Source organism: Euleptes europaea, chromosome 10 (assembly GCF_029931775.1).
Source record: "Euleptes europaea isolate rEulEur1 chromosome 10, rEulEur1.hap1, whole genome shotgun sequence".
Classification (NCBI taxonomy): Eukaryota; Metazoa; Chordata; class Lepidosauria; order Squamata; family Sphaerodactylidae; genus Euleptes; species Euleptes europaea.
Window position 1 is genome coordinate 51,192,393 of NC_079321.1, and position 22,476 is coordinate 51,214,868.

The window sequence follows — 22,476 nt, forward strand, 5'->3', positions numbered from 1 at the left end:
GTCCAGTTCTTTCGATGAACCAGCTGATCAATATGCACATTCAGATTGGCTCCCTCCATTAATAGAAACTGAGCGGCCCATTTGTAGTGCTGATGTACATTGGGGCACTTTTTTTAAATTGTTGCTACCCTCATTCCCTTCTATCTTTTTTAACTTGTGAGCCATATTTTTTCTCCACTTATTATCTGTTCAGTATTGTTTCTTGTTTTGGTCCCGCAGGGCAGGACAAAGAGATTATAAGTATTGTAATGGTCACAATCCAGGCTCCTGGGTTTAGGCTGCCCAAATGCCTGGGATGTTCCCAGCAGGCCTCTTGACCTTCCCGCTTTGAGCAGCTGCCTTCCACTCAATATCACACTCTGCTTTTGAACATTGATTTTCAAAAACAACTTCCCTTGGGGGTGGGGGTGCCTGGAGTACTGTTGTTTTTGAAGATAGTAACTCAAGACTTCTGCCGGACATATAGAGTTTGTACAATATTTTCTGGTTAGTATTTTGGGCATTCTGTCCATCTTACTGCTTTGATTAGATTTTTGTCAGAATTGAAAATGAATGTGGCTTGCATGTTACTAAAACAAAATAATCAAGTAAAAGTGCAAAGTATACTTTCTAAGGATGACTAAACCTACAAATTAAAATGACAACACATTGTAGGACAGTGGAAACAGATTAATGCCATAGAGGTGTAGTAGGCATGCCAGATCGGGGGAGGGGGGAATAATACATTTCTGATGCCAATTGAAATTATATTAATCAGAACATCTCCCCCCCCCCGCTTTCTGTTTCAGACTGTGAACAAGAGCAGCCCCCCCTTTGGCTCCAGACGCTCATGAGCGCTTGCAGGCAAGCCAAGGATTTTAGGATCCCAGGTGTCACCATTTCTCTAATCATGGACTTGGTCGGTTTGGCTCAGTCCGTTGCTGTCGTCACGGGGGAAAACCTCAACAGCGTTGAAACCACGCCACCTCTTAGTCCAAATCAGGGAAGAGTGGCGGTCGTCATTAGACCTCCACTGACTCAAGGCAACCTCCGATACATGGCTGAAAAGACGGACTTTTTCAAGGTACGGTCAAACATCTAAAGATGTGCTTTTTCCATTTATGAATATTCTTTTGTGACTTTACCAAGTTTTTTTGGCAAGTTTTCCAGTAACTCGGCCCATGTTAGCATCCTTGCGTCATTGCCCCAGCTGGCACCCTGGTGATGCATGTACTTTCAGAATGTATATCACACTAATGTTTTAAAAATTAACTTTATTATTTTGACAATGTATTCTCCTTGATTATTTTCTTGGTTTAATTGGACTTTCTTTTGTCTCTTTCCTAAAGCATGTGGCTTTAACTCTGTGGGACCAGTTGGGTGATGGAACCCCTCAGCATCACCAGAAGAGCGTTGAGCTGTTTTTCCAGTTGCACAATTTAGTTCCAACTTGTAGCATTTGTGAGGATGTTATAAGCCAGCAGTTGACTCACAGGGACAAGGTAATTCTCGCCATACTGATGGTGCTTTTTTTAGAGGTGTGCTACACTGGGGAATTATGTACGTTATCCGTGAAATTATTTTAGAGTAATGTGTGGTTTTGGCAGATTGTGCTGGTAAAATGCAAGCTACGGAAGCCTGGTGATGAGCAGTATCATTCACATATAGGCAGTTGTCCTAGCTTGCATGTAGTGGCATAATCACAAAGTGGTATCCTTTTAGTCATCTCTGTTTTACGTTTGCTGCTATTGCCATGTTTGCTCGCCTACCAGTTTTGAGCTACTACCATCTCTTGTTCAGCATCTCTAGAAAATTCATATACTCCACCATCTTTATTAATTTAAAACATTTCTATACCACTTTTTCCACCCACTTTAGGGTCCCCAAGGTGGTGAACTATCTTTAGTAATGGATATTATAATTACAAATAATTAAACAAAATGCATAGACAGGAAGGAGGGTCAGTGAGGGAACCCCAGACGAACCAGATAAGTCTTCACTCACTGTAAGATGACAGTTTGAATGGGAAAGATGAATCTTTACTAGTCTAGAACATATGGGTTTGGATCTGGTGGCACATCAGTGGAAGGAGTGTAGATGTTTCACCTTTCTGCCCCTGGGAAAATTGAGACTATCTAAGGGGTCTCAGCTGGAGGAGGGGGCAGGGTCCTCATAACTTCTAGGGTGTGCGAGGAATGGGGTAAAAATCTGTATCCATGGCTTCCACTGACAGATTGCTGGATCCAACCCAACACTTTGGGGGTTGCCGCACTTTGTATTCCCAGTGATGTATTAAAAGTTTGAAAATGTTATAAAAAACATCGCTTTAAAAGGGTTTTTGGATACCACGGCTTATAAATGGTTGGAAGACGACTTCACAGCTAAGGGGGCCAAACAAAGTGCGAACAGTATTTTTTATAACGTTTTCAAACTCTTAATACATCGGTGGGGATACATAGAAAGTGCGAACAGTATTTTTTATAACATTTTCAAACTCTTAATACATCGCTGGGAATACAAGTGCGGTAACTATCTTTGTTTGGTTTGTTCCATAATAGTTGTTAATGTAGTTCTCTTCATCCAGCCATTTCTAAATGATAACCTTTTGGAAATGTGCTGCGATACAAACAGTCTGTCAAATTATTTTATGAACTGTGATATTGTATTGATTATTTTATTTGATTATTTGTCATTTTTATGGGTGATTTTATAATAGCTAATAGTTGCACTAGGAGAAAACAAAACCTTGGAAAATACACAGCTACCCCTCCCCCCCATCATTGTGAGTCAAACTCCAATCTGTTTTCTTTTATGATTTAAACTCATGAACAATTACAATTTTTCATTCATTACTGCTCTGACATAGGTTCCTTGGTTGTTGTTGTTTTAAACTGCCTTCCGATAGGAATATCACGTATGGATTAATCTCTCCTCTCATTCTGCAGAAAATCAGGATGGAAGCGCATGCAAAGTTTGCAGTACTTTGGCATCTCACCCGAGACCTGCATATTAACAAGTCAACTTCATACGGTCGTTCATTTGACAGGTTGGTTAGTTACATGTATAGTAACAGTACACAACTATTTTAATGTTCAAACGTTCCTTTCACCTGTACCAGTGCTTTAAATAGCACAGACAGTGTGCCTTGAAGATTGCAGGGGTGATCCAAAGATGCTTTTCTGTGCACCAGAGGGTTCTCTCAGTAATGTAAGGGTCACCCTGGTTTCTCTCTAGTGTACAGTTACTGTGTTTAAATTACATTAACATTTGTTACAAACGTTTCTATATGCTTGATTGGTCTGTAACATATGGAGTGCAGGAAGAACAAAACGGTATAATTCTATAGTCTCACTGGAAAGGGCCTATAAACACATGCTGTTTGTTCTGAGGCAAACTCGGGAAGAAAAGTGTAACAGATGTTACGCCATTTTAGTGCTGAGGCCATTCTGGCAGCACACTCACAGGGTCACAAACAAATCACTTTCTCTCCACAGTCCAGCTGTGGGAAGACTTGTGCAGATGTGCCAAAGCAGACACCAGCTGTGCACAGTGCTGATTTTGAGCTGGGGCGAACAGGGGAGTTAAAATGGTTATGGAGCAAGCCAAGCGGAATGGCCCTTGCTGGACAACAAGCCAGCGCTGCGGCTCCAGTCCCAGCAGCAGTGCCAGCGGTGGCCTTTGGCTCATCGAGAGCCTCTTCCTGCAGACTAGTGGCCTTGCAGGACAAGGCAATTGGAGAGCTCGCACCGATCATCATTGCCACAGAAGAGCTTGTGCCTAGTGGCTCCAGAGGCAGAATGGCCGGGGCTTGGCTGTGGTTGCTCTTAGCTGCCAGCGGCCCTCTGGCTCTTCTTTTCCTGTAGGATATGTTTATGCTCTGGTAGTGGTGGGGACATCATTGCTGGGGAACAGGGTTGGCTCTGAATAGTTTGGCCAGGGAGGGGCCACCCCTTCAAGCTGAAGAATTTCCCAGTGTTGCTCTAAGTCAACAAAACAAAAAGTGATTGGTGTTTTTATTTATTTATTCGTTTATTTTATTAAGTTTCTACCCCGCCTTCCCCAGCCAAGGCTGAGCTCAGAGCACCTCACCCAATAAATTAAGATAAAATAGAGGGGAAAACCCTTACAACATCAATTTTAAAAGCCCTATAAAATCAGTAAACAGAGGACAAAATGTCCGACGGTCCCCCCAAGTGTACTATGGGTTACAGCCAGGCAAACAGATGGATTAGTCCCTCCAGTGATAGTAAAAAGGGGAGGAAAGGGTCAGGAGTAGAAGTTAGGTAGGCCAGCATTTATAGAGAAAGGAACCGTAGCTGGCCTCCATCATAAGCCTGGCAGAATAGCTCTGTTTTGCAGGCCCCATGGAGCTCCATAAGGTCCCACAGAGCCCTGGTCTCACTGTAGAGGCTATTCCACCAGGCAGGGGCCAGGCTGAGAAAGCCCTGGCCCTGGTCGAGGCCAGACGGACACTCTTTGGGCCAAGGACCACCAGCAGATTGGTATTCGATGAACGAAGAGTTCTCTGGGGAACATACCAGGGAGAGGCGGTCCCGCAGATACATATTTTCTTACGTAAGTGTAATATCCCTTTTAATGTTTGTCTTTTTCTTCAGGTCCTTGTTTATCATGCTAGACAGCCTTAACAGCTTAGATGGTTCTACCTGGTCAGTGGGCCAAGCCTGGCTAAATCAAGTGCTCCAAAGGCACGACATTGCAAGGGTCCTGGAACCGTTGCTGCTGCTGCTGCTTCACCCCAAAACTCAGCGTGTTTCCGTTCAGCGGGTGCAAGCGGAGTGCTACTGGAATAAATCTCCCTGTTACCTTGAAGATGAAAGTGAAAAGCATTTTATGCAAAAATTTAACTGTAGTGAAGGTAAGGATTGCATTTAAGACTGCATTTCACATATTTACATATGTGAAATGCTCCTTATAAGAAACATGTTTTGCTTGGGTCAGTCTTATGCATGTGATTTCTAGCCTTGAACACATGAAGCTGCCTTGGTCCATCAAGGTTAGTATTGTCTACTCAGACCAGCAGCGACTCTCGAGGGTCTCAGGTGGAGGTCTTTCACATCACCTACTTGCCTAGGCCCTTTAACTGGAGATGATGGGGATTGAGCCTGGGACCTTCTGCATGCCAAGTGGATGCTCTACCACTGGGCCACAGCCCCTCCCCTTGAAAGAGAGTTGTCTAGGATCTGGAAGAACATTATAGAAAATAGAATGCTGTTCTAGTATGCAGATAACGTCTTCCTGAAGCATCTCAGTATAATCATTGACAGAGGCAGCTTTTTTGGATTAGATGAACCATCTTTTCATTAGAAAAAGTACCAATACTACTAGTTCAATAACTCCTTGAAGACTAACAAGTATTTCCAGGGTATAAACTTTTGAGAGTCAAAGCTTCCTTTGTCAAATACAAGTACTTGTAACTGACAGAGGGAGCTTTGACTCTTGAAAGCTTGCACCCTAGTCTTTAAGGTGGTACTGGACTCAAACCATGCTCTTCTACTGTAGACCAACATGGCTAGCTGCATGAAATGACCAGTACTCCTTTTTATTTATTTATGTACAGAATTTATACCTGGTATTTCTGTCCTCATCAGAGCTACTGAGAACACTAACAGATTAAAAAATATACAGAATGCAATTTTCCCCATATGCCCTTAGTTTTTAAGTCATAAACTTGAAGTAATATCGGAACCTTTAATCAGTAGCAGTGGTTAGAAATATTCCAAAATGTCTTTGTTGACTCTAGGTTGAGTTGGCTAAAGCAGCTTTTGACATCATCGTAGCTCTTGCATTGGAAACATACTGGGTTGGGTCCCAAGGATCCATTTGGGTAATGCTGACACAAGAGGCTCTTCTGTTTTCCGATGAGTCTCTTCCTCAGGAAGGCTTCTTGCACTGGAGGAAGACGTCGCATTGGAGGAACAAGTCTGTGGGTCCAACCCACAGGTTCCAGTCAATATGTGATTTATCTGAATTAGTAGTCTCTGACTTGTAAAAAGGGGATGTTAAGTTGCTTAAGTTCCTCTCACTAATGTTAGCCGATAAGAATCGAGAGATCTCTTTTAAGGTCGCCAAATTTGGTTGGATAGCGTACAAGATTAGGAAATCTTGGGTAAGCCATATATAGGCTTTTTAACAATAACTTTTAGCCTACAAGATTAGGAAACTTGAGTGAGCCATATATAGGCTTTTTAGCTATAAGTTTTATAAGATATTTCATAATTCCGTGATTCTACAATTTAAAAAAAATTTTTTTTTACCATGAGTTAATTGATACTCTGGAAGTTTGAATTATTGTATTGATTCTATTTTATTGGTCTTGGACTGTATTAAATAAATTTGATTTGATTTGAAGTTGCTTAAGTTGATATTATCTTTAGTCAGAGTTTGCTCAAGTAGGAAGAGATTCATAGCTGTCATTTTTATTTTTATTTTTCCTCCTTCTGGCTTCAGCATTTGTCCACGTGCCTGTAGGACAAGAACAAAGCATTTCAGTGAAAGAAAACAACGAAAAGCCACTTACCATGGATGAAATGGAGAACTTCAGTCTCACCGTCAACCCTTTGAGTGACAGGATTTCCTTATTGAGTACAAGTAGTGAAACTCTTCCTATGGTAGCATCCGATTTTGACCTTCCTGACCATCAGATAGAAATACTGCAAAGTTCAGACTCTGGCTGTTCCCAGTCATCTGCAGGGGATAACCTGAGCTATGATGTGGAGACGGAAGGCCTGGCTCTAGCAGACGATTCTCAACATATGGGAGGAGATTCACCAGATGAAATTGTACAGCAGGTGGTCACCGACCTGATATGCAAGGTTGTGAGTGGACTTGGTGAAGATGCTGAGCCAGTTAAACATTACCTGTATTCAGAAGATACACCTGCTAAATTAAACCCGTTGGATCCCTCAGAAGAGGGGAACAAATCTGAGGATCAAAATATTCAAGACAGTCAGACCAGTCCGCTCAACGATAACAGCTCTCAGTTGTTGTCTGTCTCAATTGAGACGGGACTTGAAAGCATTTCCAATGAAATCTCCAGGAACAATTCCTCACCTTGCATCTCGGTAAGCCAGCAGAACCTCAGCGACTCGGCTTTCGCATCAACAGAAGCAAAGTCCAGACAGAGAAGTCACAGCAGCATCCAGTTCAGCTTCAAAGGGAAATTCCCAGAGAAAATATCCGAGAAGGAAACTATCGTGAAAGAGTCCGGTAAGCAGCCAGGGGCGAAGCCCAAAGTCAAAATAGCCAAAAGGAAGGATGAAGAGAAGAAGAAAGCACAAGCAGAGAAGCTGAAGCAAAGCAGTGTTTTTTTCAGCGATGGCCTGGACTTGGAAAATTGGTACAGCTGTGGGGAGGGGGAAATCTCAGAAATTGAAAGTGATGCCGGATCCCCGGGACTGCGAAAGTCACCCCATTTTAATATCCATCCTTTATACCAGCACGTGCTGTTGTACCTGCAGGTGTATGATTCCTCAAGGACTCTGTATGCTTTTTCAGCAATTAAAGCCATCCTGAAAACGAACCCTTCTGCTTTCGTGAATGCCATCTCTACCACCAGCGTCAACAACGCCTACACTCCCCAGCTGTCCTTACTGCAGAACCTTCTGGCCAGACATCGCATATCTGTTATGGGCAAAGACTTCTACAGCCATATCCCCGTGGACTCCAACCACAGCTTCCGAAGCTCCATGTATATTGAGATCCTGATTTCTTTGTGCTTATACTACATGCGCAGCCACTATCCAACCCACGTGAAAGTCTCCCCGCAAGACCTGATAGGGAACCGCAACATGCAGATGATGAGCATTGAAATCCTGACTCTCCTCTTTGCCGAGCTGGCAAAAGTGGTGGAAAGCTCAACGAAAGGGTTCCCGAGCTTCATTTCAGATATGCTGTCCAAATGCAAAGTTCAGAAGGTGATCCTGCACTGTTTGCTCTCCTCCATTTTTAGTGCCCAGAAGTGGCACAGTGAGAAGGGAGCTGGCAAGAACATCGCGGTCATTGAGGAAGGGTTCTCCGAAGACAGCCTCATTAACTTCTCTGAGGACGAGTTTGACAATGGCAGCACCCTCCAGTCCCAGCTCTTAAAAGTCCTCCAGCGACTGATTGTTCTGGAGCATCGCGTGATGACGGTGCCGGAGGAGAACGAAGCGGGCTATGACTTCGTCGTGACCGACTTGGAGCACATCAATCCCCAGCAGCCCATGACTTCCCTTCAGTATTTACACTCCCAACCAATAACCTCTCAGGGCATGTTCCTCTGTGCCGTGATAAGGGCGTTACACCAGCACTGTGCCTGTAAGATGCACCCCCAGTGGATCGGCCTCATCACTGCTTCTCTGCCTTACATGGGGAAGGTCCTCCAAAGGGTGGTGGTTTCCGTGACCCTCCAGCTTTGCAGGAACCTGGACAATTTGATTCAGCAATACAAATACGAAACAGGATTGTCCGACAGTAGGCATGTCTCTCTTTCTTTCCCGCTGTTTGGCAATTTTAATTTATTTTTTTCTGTTTGATTTGTTCCTTGAGAAATGGCAACCAATTTGATGTTTGTCTTTTAGGCCCATTTGGATGGCATCAGTTACTCCACCAGATATGATGCTGACCCTTTTGGAAGGCATTACAACAGTGATTCACTACTGCTTACTTGATCCAACTGCACAATATCATCAGGTAACTGTGCTTATGGGTTTGGCCACGCCTTTGTCAAAGTATGTAAGATTTTTCCCCCAAAACTTGATTTGCTTTTTTTGGGCTAAGAATGGCAGTGCTTCCTATATCAACCTATCTTAAGAAGTGAGCTGTGACTCTCAAAAGCTCCTACCCTGCCAGAAATGTTGTTAGTCTTTAAGGTGCTACTGGACTTTTGTTCTTTTCTACGTATATAGACCTAAATTATACTTCTAAATATTGAGTAAATATTTATGCCTCACTATGAGGACAGATTAGGAGACTGTTGTTTAAGCCAGACATTTGGAGTGGTTTTCCTCATTTTTAGTTTATAGTAATGTTAATTTTGGATATACTCCTGTTTCTTATTGAAGTTGGTAGCCGAGCGCTAATTTATATTAATAAAGGAGGCTTTTGCATTTATTTATTATCTTCCACGGAAACAAAGAGGATTAGTGTATGTTGAGTGTATAACATAGCTTGGAAATAAATCTCCATAATCCCAAAAATTTACATTAACCATAATTAGTTTTCATAGAATCATAGAGTTGGAAGGGACCACCAGGGTCATCTAGTCCAACCTCCTGCACAATGCAGGAATTCACAACTTCCTCCCTCCACACCCCCAGTGACCCCTACTCCATGCCCAGAAGATGGCCAAGATGCCCTCCCTCTCATGAGCTGCTTAAGGTCATAGAATTAAAACCAGAGTTTGAAGCAGGAGTTGACTGGAAGAGGTTAAAGGTTAAAATGTAGCTATGTGCAGATATAATGCAAGCCACAGCTTCCAAACAAGGGGCGATCAGGAATGTGTGAGCCTAGAGGGGGTATTCTAAGGTCTCTAAATCATGGTCAAGTGACTGGGAAGTATTGCGTGTGTCCCAAACCACCATGTTTGTCGGTGTGCAGGAGGATGACTTTTTTCTCCTCTGTTTGCCCCAGCTTCTGGTGACTGTCGATCAGAAGCACATGTTTGAAGCACGCAGTGGCATCTTGTCTATCCTGCACATGATCATGTCATCTGTGACTCTTCTGTGGAGCATCCTGCACCAGGCCGATTCTTCAGAGAAAACTGCTGCGGCAGCTGCTGCTTCTGTGACCACTATTAATCTTGGATCAACAAAGGTCAGGATTTCAGAAGCTCACACTGTGGATGTGTGTGAGAGAAAGAGAATCACTCTCTAGACTGAACCACATGTCATTAAATATACCAAAGAGAGACTAACAAGTCGCTCAGAAGTGACCAGCTATAACATGCAATGGTACAATATCTTGATAGGAACCCTTTAAAGGGGAGCAGAAAGTGGTTCGAATGATTTTTCCAATATTTTCTGTTGGCCAGCAACACACTGATGTGTTGAATGCATGCACTGAAAACGGATGTATTCTTTTATGTGTTTCAGAATCTGAGACAGCAAATTCTTGAATTACTGGGCCCAATCTCAATGAATCACGGTGTTCACTTTATGGCAGCTATTGCGTTTGTATGGAATGAAAGGAGGCAGAACAAAAATTCTGCAAGGACCAAGGTATGTCAGGCAGGGCAGACATTTGAATATTGTTCGGTGTAGTTTTAAATGTGCTTTAAGTTATTTATTTTCAAATTGGTGTGTTCTGGAGTCCAATAAAACAGATGTTTTATACCTCTGAGCAAGAAAGCAGGGAGTCTTTCATTCGAGTGAGCTGCATTGGGTAGATACGCTAGAAACTCTGATATGACTTGGATCTATATCCAGTGACTTTGTACACTGGTCAGCAGCATCCTTTGCCCATTCCAGGACAACCCACATGCTAAAACCACCAGAGTAGAAGCTTTTCCCTTTTATCAGGAACAGTCCATACAGACAGCTGCTGGTGAGAGTGCTTTGCCAGGGTGAGATTTCTTTATATTTTCCAGGGTCAGTCCTAGAGAGCCCTTCTTCCTGTCTATCCCTTTTAATTAAAACAGGAAATGTGTTTTTGATTTCCCCCCCCCCCGTATTGGGGCCATCCAGGTTGAACATGCATATTTGCAGCCTAATGCTAAATGAGGCTCAGTATAGACATCATTAACTAATCAGGGGCAGAAGCAGTTAATTACCTGCCCCCCTCCCTTTCCCATTTAGTCTTTAAGTCTGGGTGCTAATGCTTTCATAAGCGAGTTCTGTTTCTTTCCTAGTAACTCTGATTCTTAATGAGCCTTGGTTAGTAAAGGTGTCCACAATTGGACATCATGACTACGTGGTAGTAGAAATCATCTTTTCAGTCTCAACTTGTGTGTGTGTGGGGTGGTGTTGCATGAGTGTTGCATGAGTTATCATGACAAAGAACCAGTTTTGTATTTGTCTTGACTGAGACTTTTTGTAATATCTTAATTGAGCCTGAAAGTGCATGAAAAGCGCATTAGAATTTTTCCAAGCCTGGTGTAGCACTGAACGATTTTCCTGATAACCAGTTCTGTTATGAACTCTGCCACTCCCACTGCATTTCCTTTCCCATTGTAATGGCACCTGAACAATGAATTCAGTGATCATTTTATGCTTCTACAGCTTGTGGGATTTCATTTCTGGAGTTTTTGCATAATTACACAGGTAAAAGCAGCATCCTTTAAAAAAGAGAAATACTACAAATTTACACAAATTTACACGCATAGCTTGGACAGCTCCCTAGAAGTCCACATATAGACATTTTTGCTATTTATCATCAGAGATTGACCTACTTAGTCTAGGAGCTAGGACTGTAGTAAAGGACCCATGATCTATTGGGATAATTCAGACAAGAAGATGATTTTCAAAGTAATTGTCCTGGACTAGTCCTAAAGGTAGAGAAGTCACCCAGGATGGTCTTGTGGTTTGGGTTGTTGATTTGAATAAAGTGTGACCTTTTTCAGCTCGCTGTGGGTGCCTTCCCAACTGTGTCCTTGCAAAGTGTACCTCTGTGTGGCTAAATACATTGGAATCACAAGCTATTGGTATCTTTGCGGATGGCCCTAGGTTATTGCAAATATCAACTGTGGCTTGTAGCTTACTGCTTTGCTTAGCCAAATGTAGAGCCTTCCTCTGGAGAAGGCGCCTCTTTCCCCAGAGGAAAGTTCAACTCGTAGCTGAATGGAGTGATAGGATACAAGCAAAAGGGTTGCAATAAACACAGTTTAAAGTGGAATTATTTGGCTCCCACCAGGGATTCACCCACTTTGGTAAACTGTAATTTTGTCCTTATAAACAGCGCAGACCTATGACGTCAGCGAGGTTGCAAAGGCAGAGAGAGATTTGTTTCCTGACAGATAATAATGCAGGACTTTGCCTCTAGACAGCAAGTCTGATGTCCTTTTCTAGGTCATTCCTACCGCCAGTGAAGAACAGCTCCTGCTGGTGGAATTAGTCCGTTCAATCAGTGTTATGAGAACAGAGACTGTTATGCAAACGGTGAAAGAAGTTTTAAAGCAACCACCAGCAATTGCTAAGGACAAGGTACGGGAACAGCGGCGTTGCTGCGAGTTTGAGGTGGGCCGGAAACTGGTAAAAACATATTTTCTTTAATTGAAGCCTGGGATGAGTCATTTGATCCACTGTAGCTGAAATAAGTACATGGGAGGGGAGTGTAAAGTGAACTAAATTCTGTCTGATCTACTTGTGATATTGGATTGCTGTTACTTGGATGATATAAATTCATCAGTCCATTTTGATTCCCAAGTTTACAGTGGGTAGCCAGTTGCAGCTATGCAAAAGTAACCTAATTTGAATGTTTTGGAATAAAACTGGAAAGCTTGCTCTGAATTTAAAGACTCCAAAACAATGACTTATTTAATCAGTCCGTCATTTATTAATACGGCATATAACCAGTCATATACAAAACAATAGAATCGTCAACAGTTGACTAAAATCCCATCGATATTAAAAGCAGAAATTCAAAATATAAAAATATAAAATATATAAATACAAGTATAAAAAGTATAAAATATATAAAATCCTAAGAGGGCGCTACTATGTTCATAGGTAGTAAGACATGTCATCCCAGCAATTTGCACCTAATTTTGGACACCGCAGCACAAAATTTAGCAGGGTCTGGTAACTTTTGGATTTTTATTTATTAATACTGTGTGCAATAAAAGTTCCTGTCTATTCATTGCTATTACAGGGGGGAAACTTTATTCTCCACAGTCTTCATAAAATGCCAGGACTAACAGCAACCTTGCTGCAAATGGATTGAGTTTCAAGAGTATCTCTTGTGGCTTTTTGCTACCGGCAATGGAGCCTTCAGCTCATGGCAGAGCCTAAGTTCGAATATTTCATTAAAACCCTTAAGGACAACTACGTTTAAGCAGCATGACATGTGATTACAGCAACCTCTTAAATTGTCCCATCAAGTAATCCTATCTAATTTCAATAGGATATGTATTGTTATTTTGTCTCCTGAACTGGCATTCATTTTTGTTCTTTAAAAATACTTGTATTTCTCATTTAATGCTGATTTTTAATGTTTCTAGAAGCATCTCTCACTGGAAGTCTGCATGTTGCAGTTTTTCTTTGCATACATTCAGAGGTAAGGCAGTGAGATTCTGAATAATTGTTTATCTCCTTCAGTGGTATCAAATATAATACAAAATTAATGAAGTTGAGCAGCTTTTGACACCCTCATGGCAGTTTGGAACTCAGCATGATTTCTTTCCGGGGCTTTTGGAGTTCTGTATGCTACCTTTACCACATGTTGGGACATTAAGTGATGAAACACAGATTTTCTAATCCGGCATGATACCATTTGTTTGACAGCAGACTGCAAGATGAAAAAGTACTATAACAGGCTTTTGTGATGTGAGATTTTCTTTTATGACCCTCTCTTTCCTTGCAGGATCCCCGTGTCCAACATAGTAGATAGTTGGGCCTCGCTTCTGCTTCTTCTGAAGGATTCCATTCAACTCAGCCTTCCAGCTCCAGGGCAGTTTCTAATACTCGGGTAGGTGAACTATTCTGTTTGAGCCCCGTATTCCTTGAAATCACAACCAGACATTATATGGGAAATTGTGTGATAGATCCTGTTAATTCATTCCACAAGCGGTGGATCCTGCTGCCAATGGAGGGCCCCTGTCCCTCCTTGTACTGGAGGAAGGCTGTGCTCCTCATGGAATGAATTCGTAGGATGTGACCCAGTCAGTCTTCAAATATTCATGATGAGAAGGGAGGGGCCATGGCTCAGTGGTAGAGCATCTGCTTGGCATGCAGAAGGTCCCAGGTTCAATCCCCGGCATCTCCAGTTAAAGGAACTAGGCAGGTAGGTGATGTGAAAGACCCCTGCCTGAAATGCTGGAGAGCCCTGCCTGAGACACTGGAGAGCCGCTGCCGGTCTGAGTAGACAATACTGACTTTGATGGACCAAGGATCTGATTCAGTATAAGGAAGCTTCACGTGTTAGTGTGTGTGATACTGGAAGAAATTTTGATTTCTGGTTGTACCACTTCACACTTAAAACTGTTTGATTTTCCTTAATAATCTTTTCTCAGAAACTGAAATTACAGATGTCTTAAACCTCTCCCATTGAAATCTAGGATATAAACGTGCTTCCTTGGGCTGGTTCATGGCCTTTCTGCATTTTAATATTAAATATGAGTACTTGAGGTGGTACCTTAGCTGGCTGATTCCTTTCCCCAACAAATAGTATGTTTTGGGAGCAGTCTGAACATTTTTTAAACATGAGCCATGGTATTTCAAATTGAAAACTGAAGCTTTCACCAAAATTAAAAAGCTCATTAAAGAGTTGATTATACAACACTACTTTTCGTGCTCGCCGCATTTGTTCATCCCAGTTCTTCGGAATACCACCACCACATGGTTTGCCTGCTTATACATATTATTTGACAACTCCTCATCTTTCTATAGCCTTCTGTCTAGCTAGATTGAATGGTTATGCAGGGCAGAATTTTGAATATACCATATCCAGACAGGACCTGTCCTTGCTCTTCTGGCTCTATCGATTCACTAGCTCATGCCCTTTTGGAATGCTGCTTTTACTTCGATCACATTATATCTCTCCCCTTTTAACATACAAATCTAATGCCTCTGTGTCTGACATAATGCCTTTTTTACTAAGTGATAGGGATCCCAAGGCTACATTGTCAGTGGCAAGATTTGTTTCAGTCCTTATATCCCTCAAACACTAGATATATGCTGCTCAAGATCAATGGGTCAAGGAGCTTCTAAGGGATAAAAGGAAAGGTATTTCAAATTGATTTCAAGTTAATTTTTCTCGTTTCATTTAAGTATCATCAGTTCTTGAAACATTAAGTACTTGGGGGTGAGGGGATCCAAAAAACAAATATGGACCTTCTGCATATACGTTGGAGTTTTGGAGAGATGTCCCCAAAACCATTCTCAAAGTTAGACTAACCCTATAGAGTAGCCTCCTATAGAACTTGGGAAGCTTCTATCAAAACAGAGAATCAGACAAATTCTGGCGTGCATACTATAGCTCTTAGGCATATTCACATGCCTCTTTTAAATCTTTGCTGTTGCTTTCCTTTTTTGCCTTGCTCTCCCTAACGTATGCAACATTTTATATAAAAGTTTCCCCTTTTTTTAGTGTTTTAAATGAATTTATCATGAAAAACCCCACTTTGGATAATAAGAAGGACCAAAGAGATCTTCAGGTAAGAGATTGTATCCTCAGTTCCTTCTGTCATGCTGTCTTTTAAACATTAAAAGTGGTAACCTCATTGTCTTGTTTTGTCCAGCAATATTGTTTCTTGGTTCTTGTGGGTTATCCGGGCTGTGTAACCGTGGTTACACAGCCCGGATAACCCACAAGAACCAATGAACTCTGACCATGAAAGCCTTTGACAATAATATTGTTTCTGTTGTGGAATCTCTTACACACAGAATCTGTGGTTTGTTAAGAGAAATTGGGAGGAGGGGTAATGCTATCCAAGCACTAGTCTGGTTCACTGTAAGTTAGGCAGTATTCCAGGAAAGATAGCTAGTTATGCAGGAGGGAAATGTTCACCCGTCCCTCCCTCTCTTGCTGCTGTTCCAAGGAGGGGAAAACAGACTCTCCCTTTAACTAGACTCTCACTTCCTCACCCCATCTCTCACCAGAGTTTCTTCACCATTCTTGCTCCTGTTTTGTGGAGGGAAGTGAGTAAACCTGGCAATAGGGTTGTCAGTTTTACCTCCTTTTTTTTTTACCTTGAATGCAAAGGCTGAAAACTTTTTTCCCATTGAACATCATAAGAAGTAGTGGCTGTGCTCTACACCTTGAATTGAACCAGTCGAGGGAAGACATTCTCCACAGTGGAGAAGGCACGGGTACAGGCAGTTGTTGCTTTTGCCAGTTTGCAGGTTAGCACCTGCAGAAGACCCTGCTCCCATGAGCAAAGCTGTCATGGTGGAGCATAGGGAGAGAGGCAGTCTCACGGACATGAGGGTCCAAGGCCATGAAGGGCTTTGTATGTGGTAGCCAATACCTTACATTGAGCCCGGCCAATGGGCAGCCAGTGAAGGGCCTACGGGATGGGAGTAATTTGCAAGCTCCATCTAGCTTCCGAGAATAGCTGAATCTGCACCAACTGGAGTTTCCCAGTTAATTTTGTCAGGCCAATGTACGTTACATTAGTCTAGTCTCTATCTTGTTGTGGCATGGATCCAGGTGGCCAGGTCAGCCGTATCAAGGTAAAGGGGCATCATTCAGGCTAGGCTGAGTTGGAAGAAAGCCTTTTTTTGCAGCTGCATTAACTTGCTTCTCCAGCAATAATCTTGGGTCCAGTATAACCCCAAGGCTCTTAACTGAGTCAGCAAGGGTCAGATCTCCACCTTTCCAACCAGCATTACCTCTGTCATTTCAGGGTTCAGTTTCAATTTGTTCACTCTTAGCCTACTTACCACACACTGTTCGGCTGTGTATGTTGCAAGCACCATAGTGCTTCCTGTGAAACTTGTGTGTCCAAAGAAAATTAAATTCATTTTAAGTGCTTTGAAATGTGTTGACCACTTCATTTAAAATACATAGATTTAAAAGTTTTCATATCTTTTGGGGTTTGTGTCACGTGTGACCCACGTTCCTGGTTCATTTGTTGGTCAGCTGTCACAATGCACTATGCTGAGCTACTCCTGTATTTCTTTTTTACCAGGATTATCTCAGTGGCAGGCATGTGATTACATTGCTCGTCGGTGTGGTAATCCATGGCCACATGGGCTTTTGAAAGTAACTTGATCATTTCAAGGGATTCAAACAACACTTCTGGGAAAGAGAATAGACAAGATTTTTTTTGAACTTTCCTATTACTGAAAGTACAGGCCCCTTTCTTTCACCCTCTTCCCCTCCCCACCACCTCCTATCCATTGCTCCCTGCTTGCACTGCTTCAGGAACACAACAGGTGTGGCTGTCCCTTGCAGCGAGAGGGCCTCTCTCCCATTCTCCCTGTAAATCCATTACATTGGGACTTAATGTCTTACTCAGATGAACTTGTATGTCTCTGTCTGTTATCTTCTCTTCTACTAAGAGGTTGGGGGGAAAGGAAGACAAACTGTGTGGCTATGTGTGCCCCTTTGTACAACCAGCTTCCAGGCCAACCTCCATTTTACTAACCAAAAAAATAAGAAGGCAATCACTTCCTAACCCAGCTTTATCTTCATTTTGAAGACAAATCCTTCAAGTGTATTAGAATGACCGTTGAGTCCAGGTGGCCTCCGATACTTTTCATCTTTGCACCCTTTGGTGTTTATGGCATGGATCCTGTTTAGCACAAGTGGCGGGGTATTTGTGCGGGTGAACTTTCCAGCCACCACCACCCTGGCAATCGGCTGTGTCTCCTAAAATTGTGTCCCATTGGGAGAAGCATGGAGGGCAAAGTAGGAATTGGGGATTGTAAAAAGAATAATAACATGCACCCTTTTCTGTTAACAAAAGTGTCTACCACCAGCAGAAAACCTAGTTAGGATTCAGGTCTTTTCAGCAATAGCTTTATTGTATCCATCGGTAAGGTTTCTAAATACCTCCAGTGGAGCCCTTTGCAGCAGTCCATTCATTGCCCTTGTTGACATTATTCATTATCCCTGTAGAACTTTTTCCAGCAGCTATTTCAAGAAGAAGAAGCAGTTATTTTTCTCTTATATGCAAGACTCTTTCCATGGTTTCTGGTGTTTTCCCACCCTCAGGATGTAACCCATAAGATAGTGGATGCCATTGGGGCAATCGCTGGCTCATCCTTGGAACAGACAACATGGCTAAGGCGAAATTTAGAGGTTAAGCCTTCCCCCAAGATAATGGTTGACGGAAACAACTTGGAGTCCGATGTTGAAGGTGACTCCCCCCCCTTCCATCCAGCATTACAAATTATGTTTGTTGATTTTTGCTATGTAGTAGGAATCCGCTTATTTAACTTCACTTCCACAATCCAACTAAAGTAATGTACTTTTGAGTGCAGCTCTCTAGTTGGATGATCTGTCAAATGGGTCCTGCATGCTGGGTTTCCCTCCTTGATTCAGTATCTGGTGCTAAATTTCACTGAGGTATGATCCAACAAGCAGAATAAGGTCGTAGATAGGAATGTGCCTCTTCGGTCGCCAGGTGAAAAATGACACTTTTGAATACTCGCTGCATATAGAATTTAGTACAGGAGGGAGAAGACTAGAACCTTTCTCCCTGGTGTGTGTGTTATTTACTGGGGTTTTTTTTAAATATCTGCAACGTAAGAAACTATCAGCTGTTCTTGCCTGCTGTTCTGTGCATAAACCATACCTGAGGATGCTCTAAAAAGCTGGTTCTCCTTCCTCATCAAGCAGCAAATTAGCAGGATTTAAAATTCTGAAATGGCTGTTCCACATACGCAGTGTTGGGTCCAGAGCCACCATGTACAAAATATGTTTCATTAAGATCCCTAGTTGGTTTTATAACAATTACAAAGGTAATCTATATTTATGTAAATTTGAGCAGATTTGATTTCTTGCAGTTTATGGAACCTGCTTGGCCAGCAGTGATGATGTACAGTTTTTATATTGTACATGTTTTTGTGTGTGTGACTGCTATGGCAGTGGATAACACAATAAAGGTTCTGCTTATGTTTTAATTGAGCCATAAGAATACGTTGCCGGTAAAATCATTCTACATCTTACAGTTGTTGTTTTTTTACTTCAGTTTAACACTCTGGGGGGTAACTATAAGCAGTGTCATGGGTTGGGGAAGCCCAGGTTCAAATCTCCCCTGTGCCGCAAATCTCTCTGGGTGACACTATGCTAGTCATTCACACACTTAGCCTAACCCACTTCACAGGGTTGCTGTGAGGATCAGCTGGAGGAGAGAACTATGTATACCACTTCGGGTTGCCAGGACCCTCTTTGCCACCAGCAGGAGGTTTTAGGGGTGAAGCCTGAGGAGGGCGTGGTTTGGGGAGGGGAGTGGCTTCAGTGCCATAGAGTCCAATTGCCAAAGTGGCCATTTTCTCCAGGTGAACTGATCTCTATTGGCTGGAGATCAGTTGTATTAGCAGGAGATCTCCAGCTAGTACCTGGAGGTTGGCAACCCTAATACCACTCTAAGCTGTTTGGAGAAAGAACATGAAAAGTGGAATGGATGGGATAGATTAGGCAAATTTCTGTTGACTAAACATGGCAGATATCTGTATAACTGATAGAATTTGATCTTGAGAATACATTCCAGTCCTGACATTTGATATATTGCAATTTTTTGAAATATGCAGTTTCTAAAATATGATGTAACAGATGTTGTCACAAAGTATGCAAGTTTGGGATAGATTTTTCCTCTTCATTTTTTTTTAATTTCATTTTTATTTAGATATGTTGTCTCCGGCTATGGAAACTTCAAGTATAACTCCTTCAGTGTATAGTGTTCATGCCCTAACATTGCTTTCTGAGGTAAACTTTCCTTTAAGCAGCTTTCAAACACAATTTTCTATATTATAATATGTAAGGATACAGAGGACAGAAAAATGAAAGATACCTTTTTTACTTTAGTATTTTGGTAGCAAATGAGTATTGAGGACCAGAGATACCTCATGCTGCGGAGCCATCTCTAACCTATGTAGTCATACATTCATTGCTGAAGTTTATACTTTGCTTGGTGGTCTTCGCCTTTTCTCTTCTTGGTATTGCTTGATTTTACATGCTCTGAGAAGAGAGGTGGGTTTGTAACATTAGCCCTTCAAACAGATAGAGAGCATGCCTCTAAAAAGACATGAGATGGAAATGTGGAAGCTAAGTGTTTTGTGGGGGCGGGTTTTTATATGCTTTATTTCCTTTGTCTTGCATGAAATAATACTATTGATGGAGATTGATATAGTTCATTTTTCTTCAAAAGCACTCATTACATTTGAAGGACAATGCATATACTCTGCTCTGGGATTTCAGTTATAAGCTTTTCACATTTTTGTGGGGTCAGTCTTGAACGACAAATAAAGATTTAGGGAAGGATCCCACGTTTCTGTTCTGCTAATGGTAGAGCTTCCTACTAGCTAATTGGTGGGAAGGCTAAATGGTTAGTGGAACAGAAATGTTGAAAGCAGCTTCACTGGAGATCAGAGCTAATGCCATGCATTCGGTAGACACACAGCTGTGGTTGACTACCATTGTCAGGAAAATGTGGAATCCTCCTCGTCATCTGTCATATACCTAGACCTTGTGAAATTAAAACAGTCCTCCTGTTTTAGGTAAGAGGTAGATAATTTCTAACCAAAGTCAGTTGGTTAGAAATTAAACGTTATTCAACAGTCAGCATAGGTAAGATCTGGGCAATCATACTTTTTAATAAGAGCCTTTAAAATATTTAAAAATCCTTTAAATAACACTCCTAGGCTGTTACCTCTTTAATTTGTGTAGGGTGTTTTTTTGTTCTCTTTCAGGTTTTGGCACATCTTTTGGATATGGTTTTCTACAGTGATGAAAAGGAAAGAGTTATTCCGCTCCTTGTAAATATAATGCACTATGTTGTGCCTTACCTTCGTAATCACAGGTACCCCCTATATTTCAGACTTGGTGTAGAGTTTAACGCACTTAAAATAGATTGCTCGATCAGTTTGCAAAGCAACCAAGAAATTTTATTTCCATTTATAACCAGGAAGATCTAATATCATGTTGCTTCTGAAGTTATTTGTGGGTAGAGTTTTCGACTAGGATCTGGGAGACCTGGATTCAAATCCTTGCTCTGCCGTGGAAGCTTGCTTGGATGCCCTTGGGCCAGCCACACACTTTCTGCCTAACTGACCTCACAGGGATGTTGTGAGGATATAATGGAGGAGAATAACATAAGCCGCTTTGGGTCTCCACTGGGGAGAAAGGCAGGGTAAAAATAAAGTAAATGAATATTTTTACTGTACAGCATTGTAATAGCATTCAGTACTTTGAAATAGTTTTTAAGAGGGTGAAAAAACACATCCTCTGCTGTTTACTTGTTGGTTGATTGGAGTAAGGTGTACTTTCTCATACAGCAGCTAGCATAATCTTCCTCGTAAAAAGAAATGTTAATCCCATGCTGTGCCTCACATACCTTTATAGTGAGGGGTTTGAATGAATGTGGCACATGTCATACAAAGTAGAGTCGAAATGCATCCCCTAAGACCTCAGCCATCAGAAGTGTTCTATGAGTCGATGTCTGGGTCCAAAGAATCCTGTTTGTGAGGGAACAGTGCTATTGCATACACACAAAGAAAGGCAGATGGTTTTCACTTCAGGCAGAAGTCAATGGGTGTGTGTGGAAAAGCTCAGTGTCCATTCTGTGTTCCACATGTGGCCAGAACAGTTTGGAGTTGATTTGACCTTGGTGTCTTTTCTTCTGTTTTGGGCAAGAATTGTAAATTTCATTTTTGCTTTGCTTCTGCTTCTCAGTGCCCATAATGCGCCCAGTTACCGAGCCTGCGTTCAGCTCTTGAGCAGTCTGAGTGGCTATCAGTACACGAGGAGAGCGTGGAAAAAGGAAGCGTTTGACCTTTTTATGGACTCCAGCTTCTTTCAAATGGATGCTTCCTGTGTTAATCAGTAAGGTTTCTTGTAACTTTTCTTTGCTCTTTGTACCCAGCAAGTAAGATGACTGTTTTCCCTATGCCACCTCATCTAAAAATCCAGTAACTTGCACCATCTCAACATCATGATGCTGCCACTGATTCATCCCACCATCTGGCTGCAACATCACCTCTGTTCTAGATTCAGCCACCACTCCAAAGCCTTTGCCCTTCATGCACCCGTCTCCTCGTAGCCAGCCACCTAATCTCCTTATCCAAACTTGTTTAGCGCATTAAACCTTCCTCCCCCTGCATGCACATGTCTTCTAGGTAGTGATTGGTAGCTTGGATGATGTGGTTGCAGGATTCTAGATTGGGTCCAGTGGAATTCATTCACACACAGCAAGAAGAGAAAGCAGTTTCCCCCCTGCCATGGCAGACTTTCAACTCCCCTCTCAGGCTGCTCCTGGAGGTCCCTCATCCCCTAGGAGCAGCATTGGGTGGGGGAGCATTTCAGGCTGCAGTGGAAGGGGGGAGGTAGGAAAGTCACACCTCCATGCATGGAATTTAGATGGGATCTAACCCACCAAAATCAAGGTGGCTCAAAAAGGACAAATGTCTGGGACTGAGCTGAGCTAATTTTTCCCTTCCTTGCTCTGCCAGGCTCCACCCCCAGCTTCTTCAGTCTGCGGTCACTGGAGCAGCTGGGTTCAAAAGCGTGGTAACGTCCATGCTGCTGTTGCTTTTTCTGGCACAAGAAAAGGCACAATCTCCAGGAGGTGTCAGATTAGCGGCTGCCATTTGCAGCTCCGGCTCTCTCTGTTGTTAGTTCAGGCTGTAATCTAAAGATGACTTGGCTCATTGTGAAGACAGGAAAAGCCATTTTGTGTTA

The 22,476-nt window shown here is 42.3% G+C and overlaps 1 protein-coding gene across 1 annotated transcript in view; it reads left to right on the forward strand.

Moving 5' to 3' along the window:
* The window catches only part of DOP1A (DOP1 leucine zipper like protein A), a 68,432-nt gene that overhangs the window by 38,337 nt on the left and 7,619 nt on the right, over positions 1 to 22,476 (forward strand). Inside the window, exons 16-31 of the mRNA XM_056856083.1 lie at positions 789 to 1,063; positions 1,329 to 1,481; positions 2,925 to 3,025; positions 4,596 to 4,855; positions 6,448 to 8,455; positions 8,559 to 8,670; positions 9,610 to 9,792; positions 10,071 to 10,196; positions 11,982 to 12,116; positions 13,133 to 13,188; positions 13,495 to 13,599; positions 15,220 to 15,286; positions 17,791 to 17,935; positions 19,427 to 19,506; positions 20,490 to 20,599; positions 21,472 to 21,621. Of these exons, the coding sequence (XP_056712061.1) occupies positions 789 to 1,063; positions 1,329 to 1,481; positions 2,925 to 3,025; positions 4,596 to 4,855; positions 6,448 to 8,455; positions 8,559 to 8,670; positions 9,610 to 9,792; positions 10,071 to 10,196; positions 11,982 to 12,116; positions 13,133 to 13,188; positions 13,495 to 13,599; positions 15,220 to 15,286; positions 17,791 to 17,935; positions 19,427 to 19,506; positions 20,490 to 20,599; positions 21,472 to 21,621 (4,066 nt within the window). The remainder of the gene's footprint in view (positions 1 to 788; positions 1,064 to 1,328; positions 1,482 to 2,924; positions 3,026 to 4,595; positions 4,856 to 6,447; positions 8,456 to 8,558; positions 8,671 to 9,609; positions 9,793 to 10,070; positions 10,197 to 11,981; positions 12,117 to 13,132; positions 13,189 to 13,494; positions 13,600 to 15,219; positions 15,287 to 17,790; positions 17,936 to 19,426; positions 19,507 to 20,489; positions 20,600 to 21,471; positions 21,622 to 22,476) is intronic.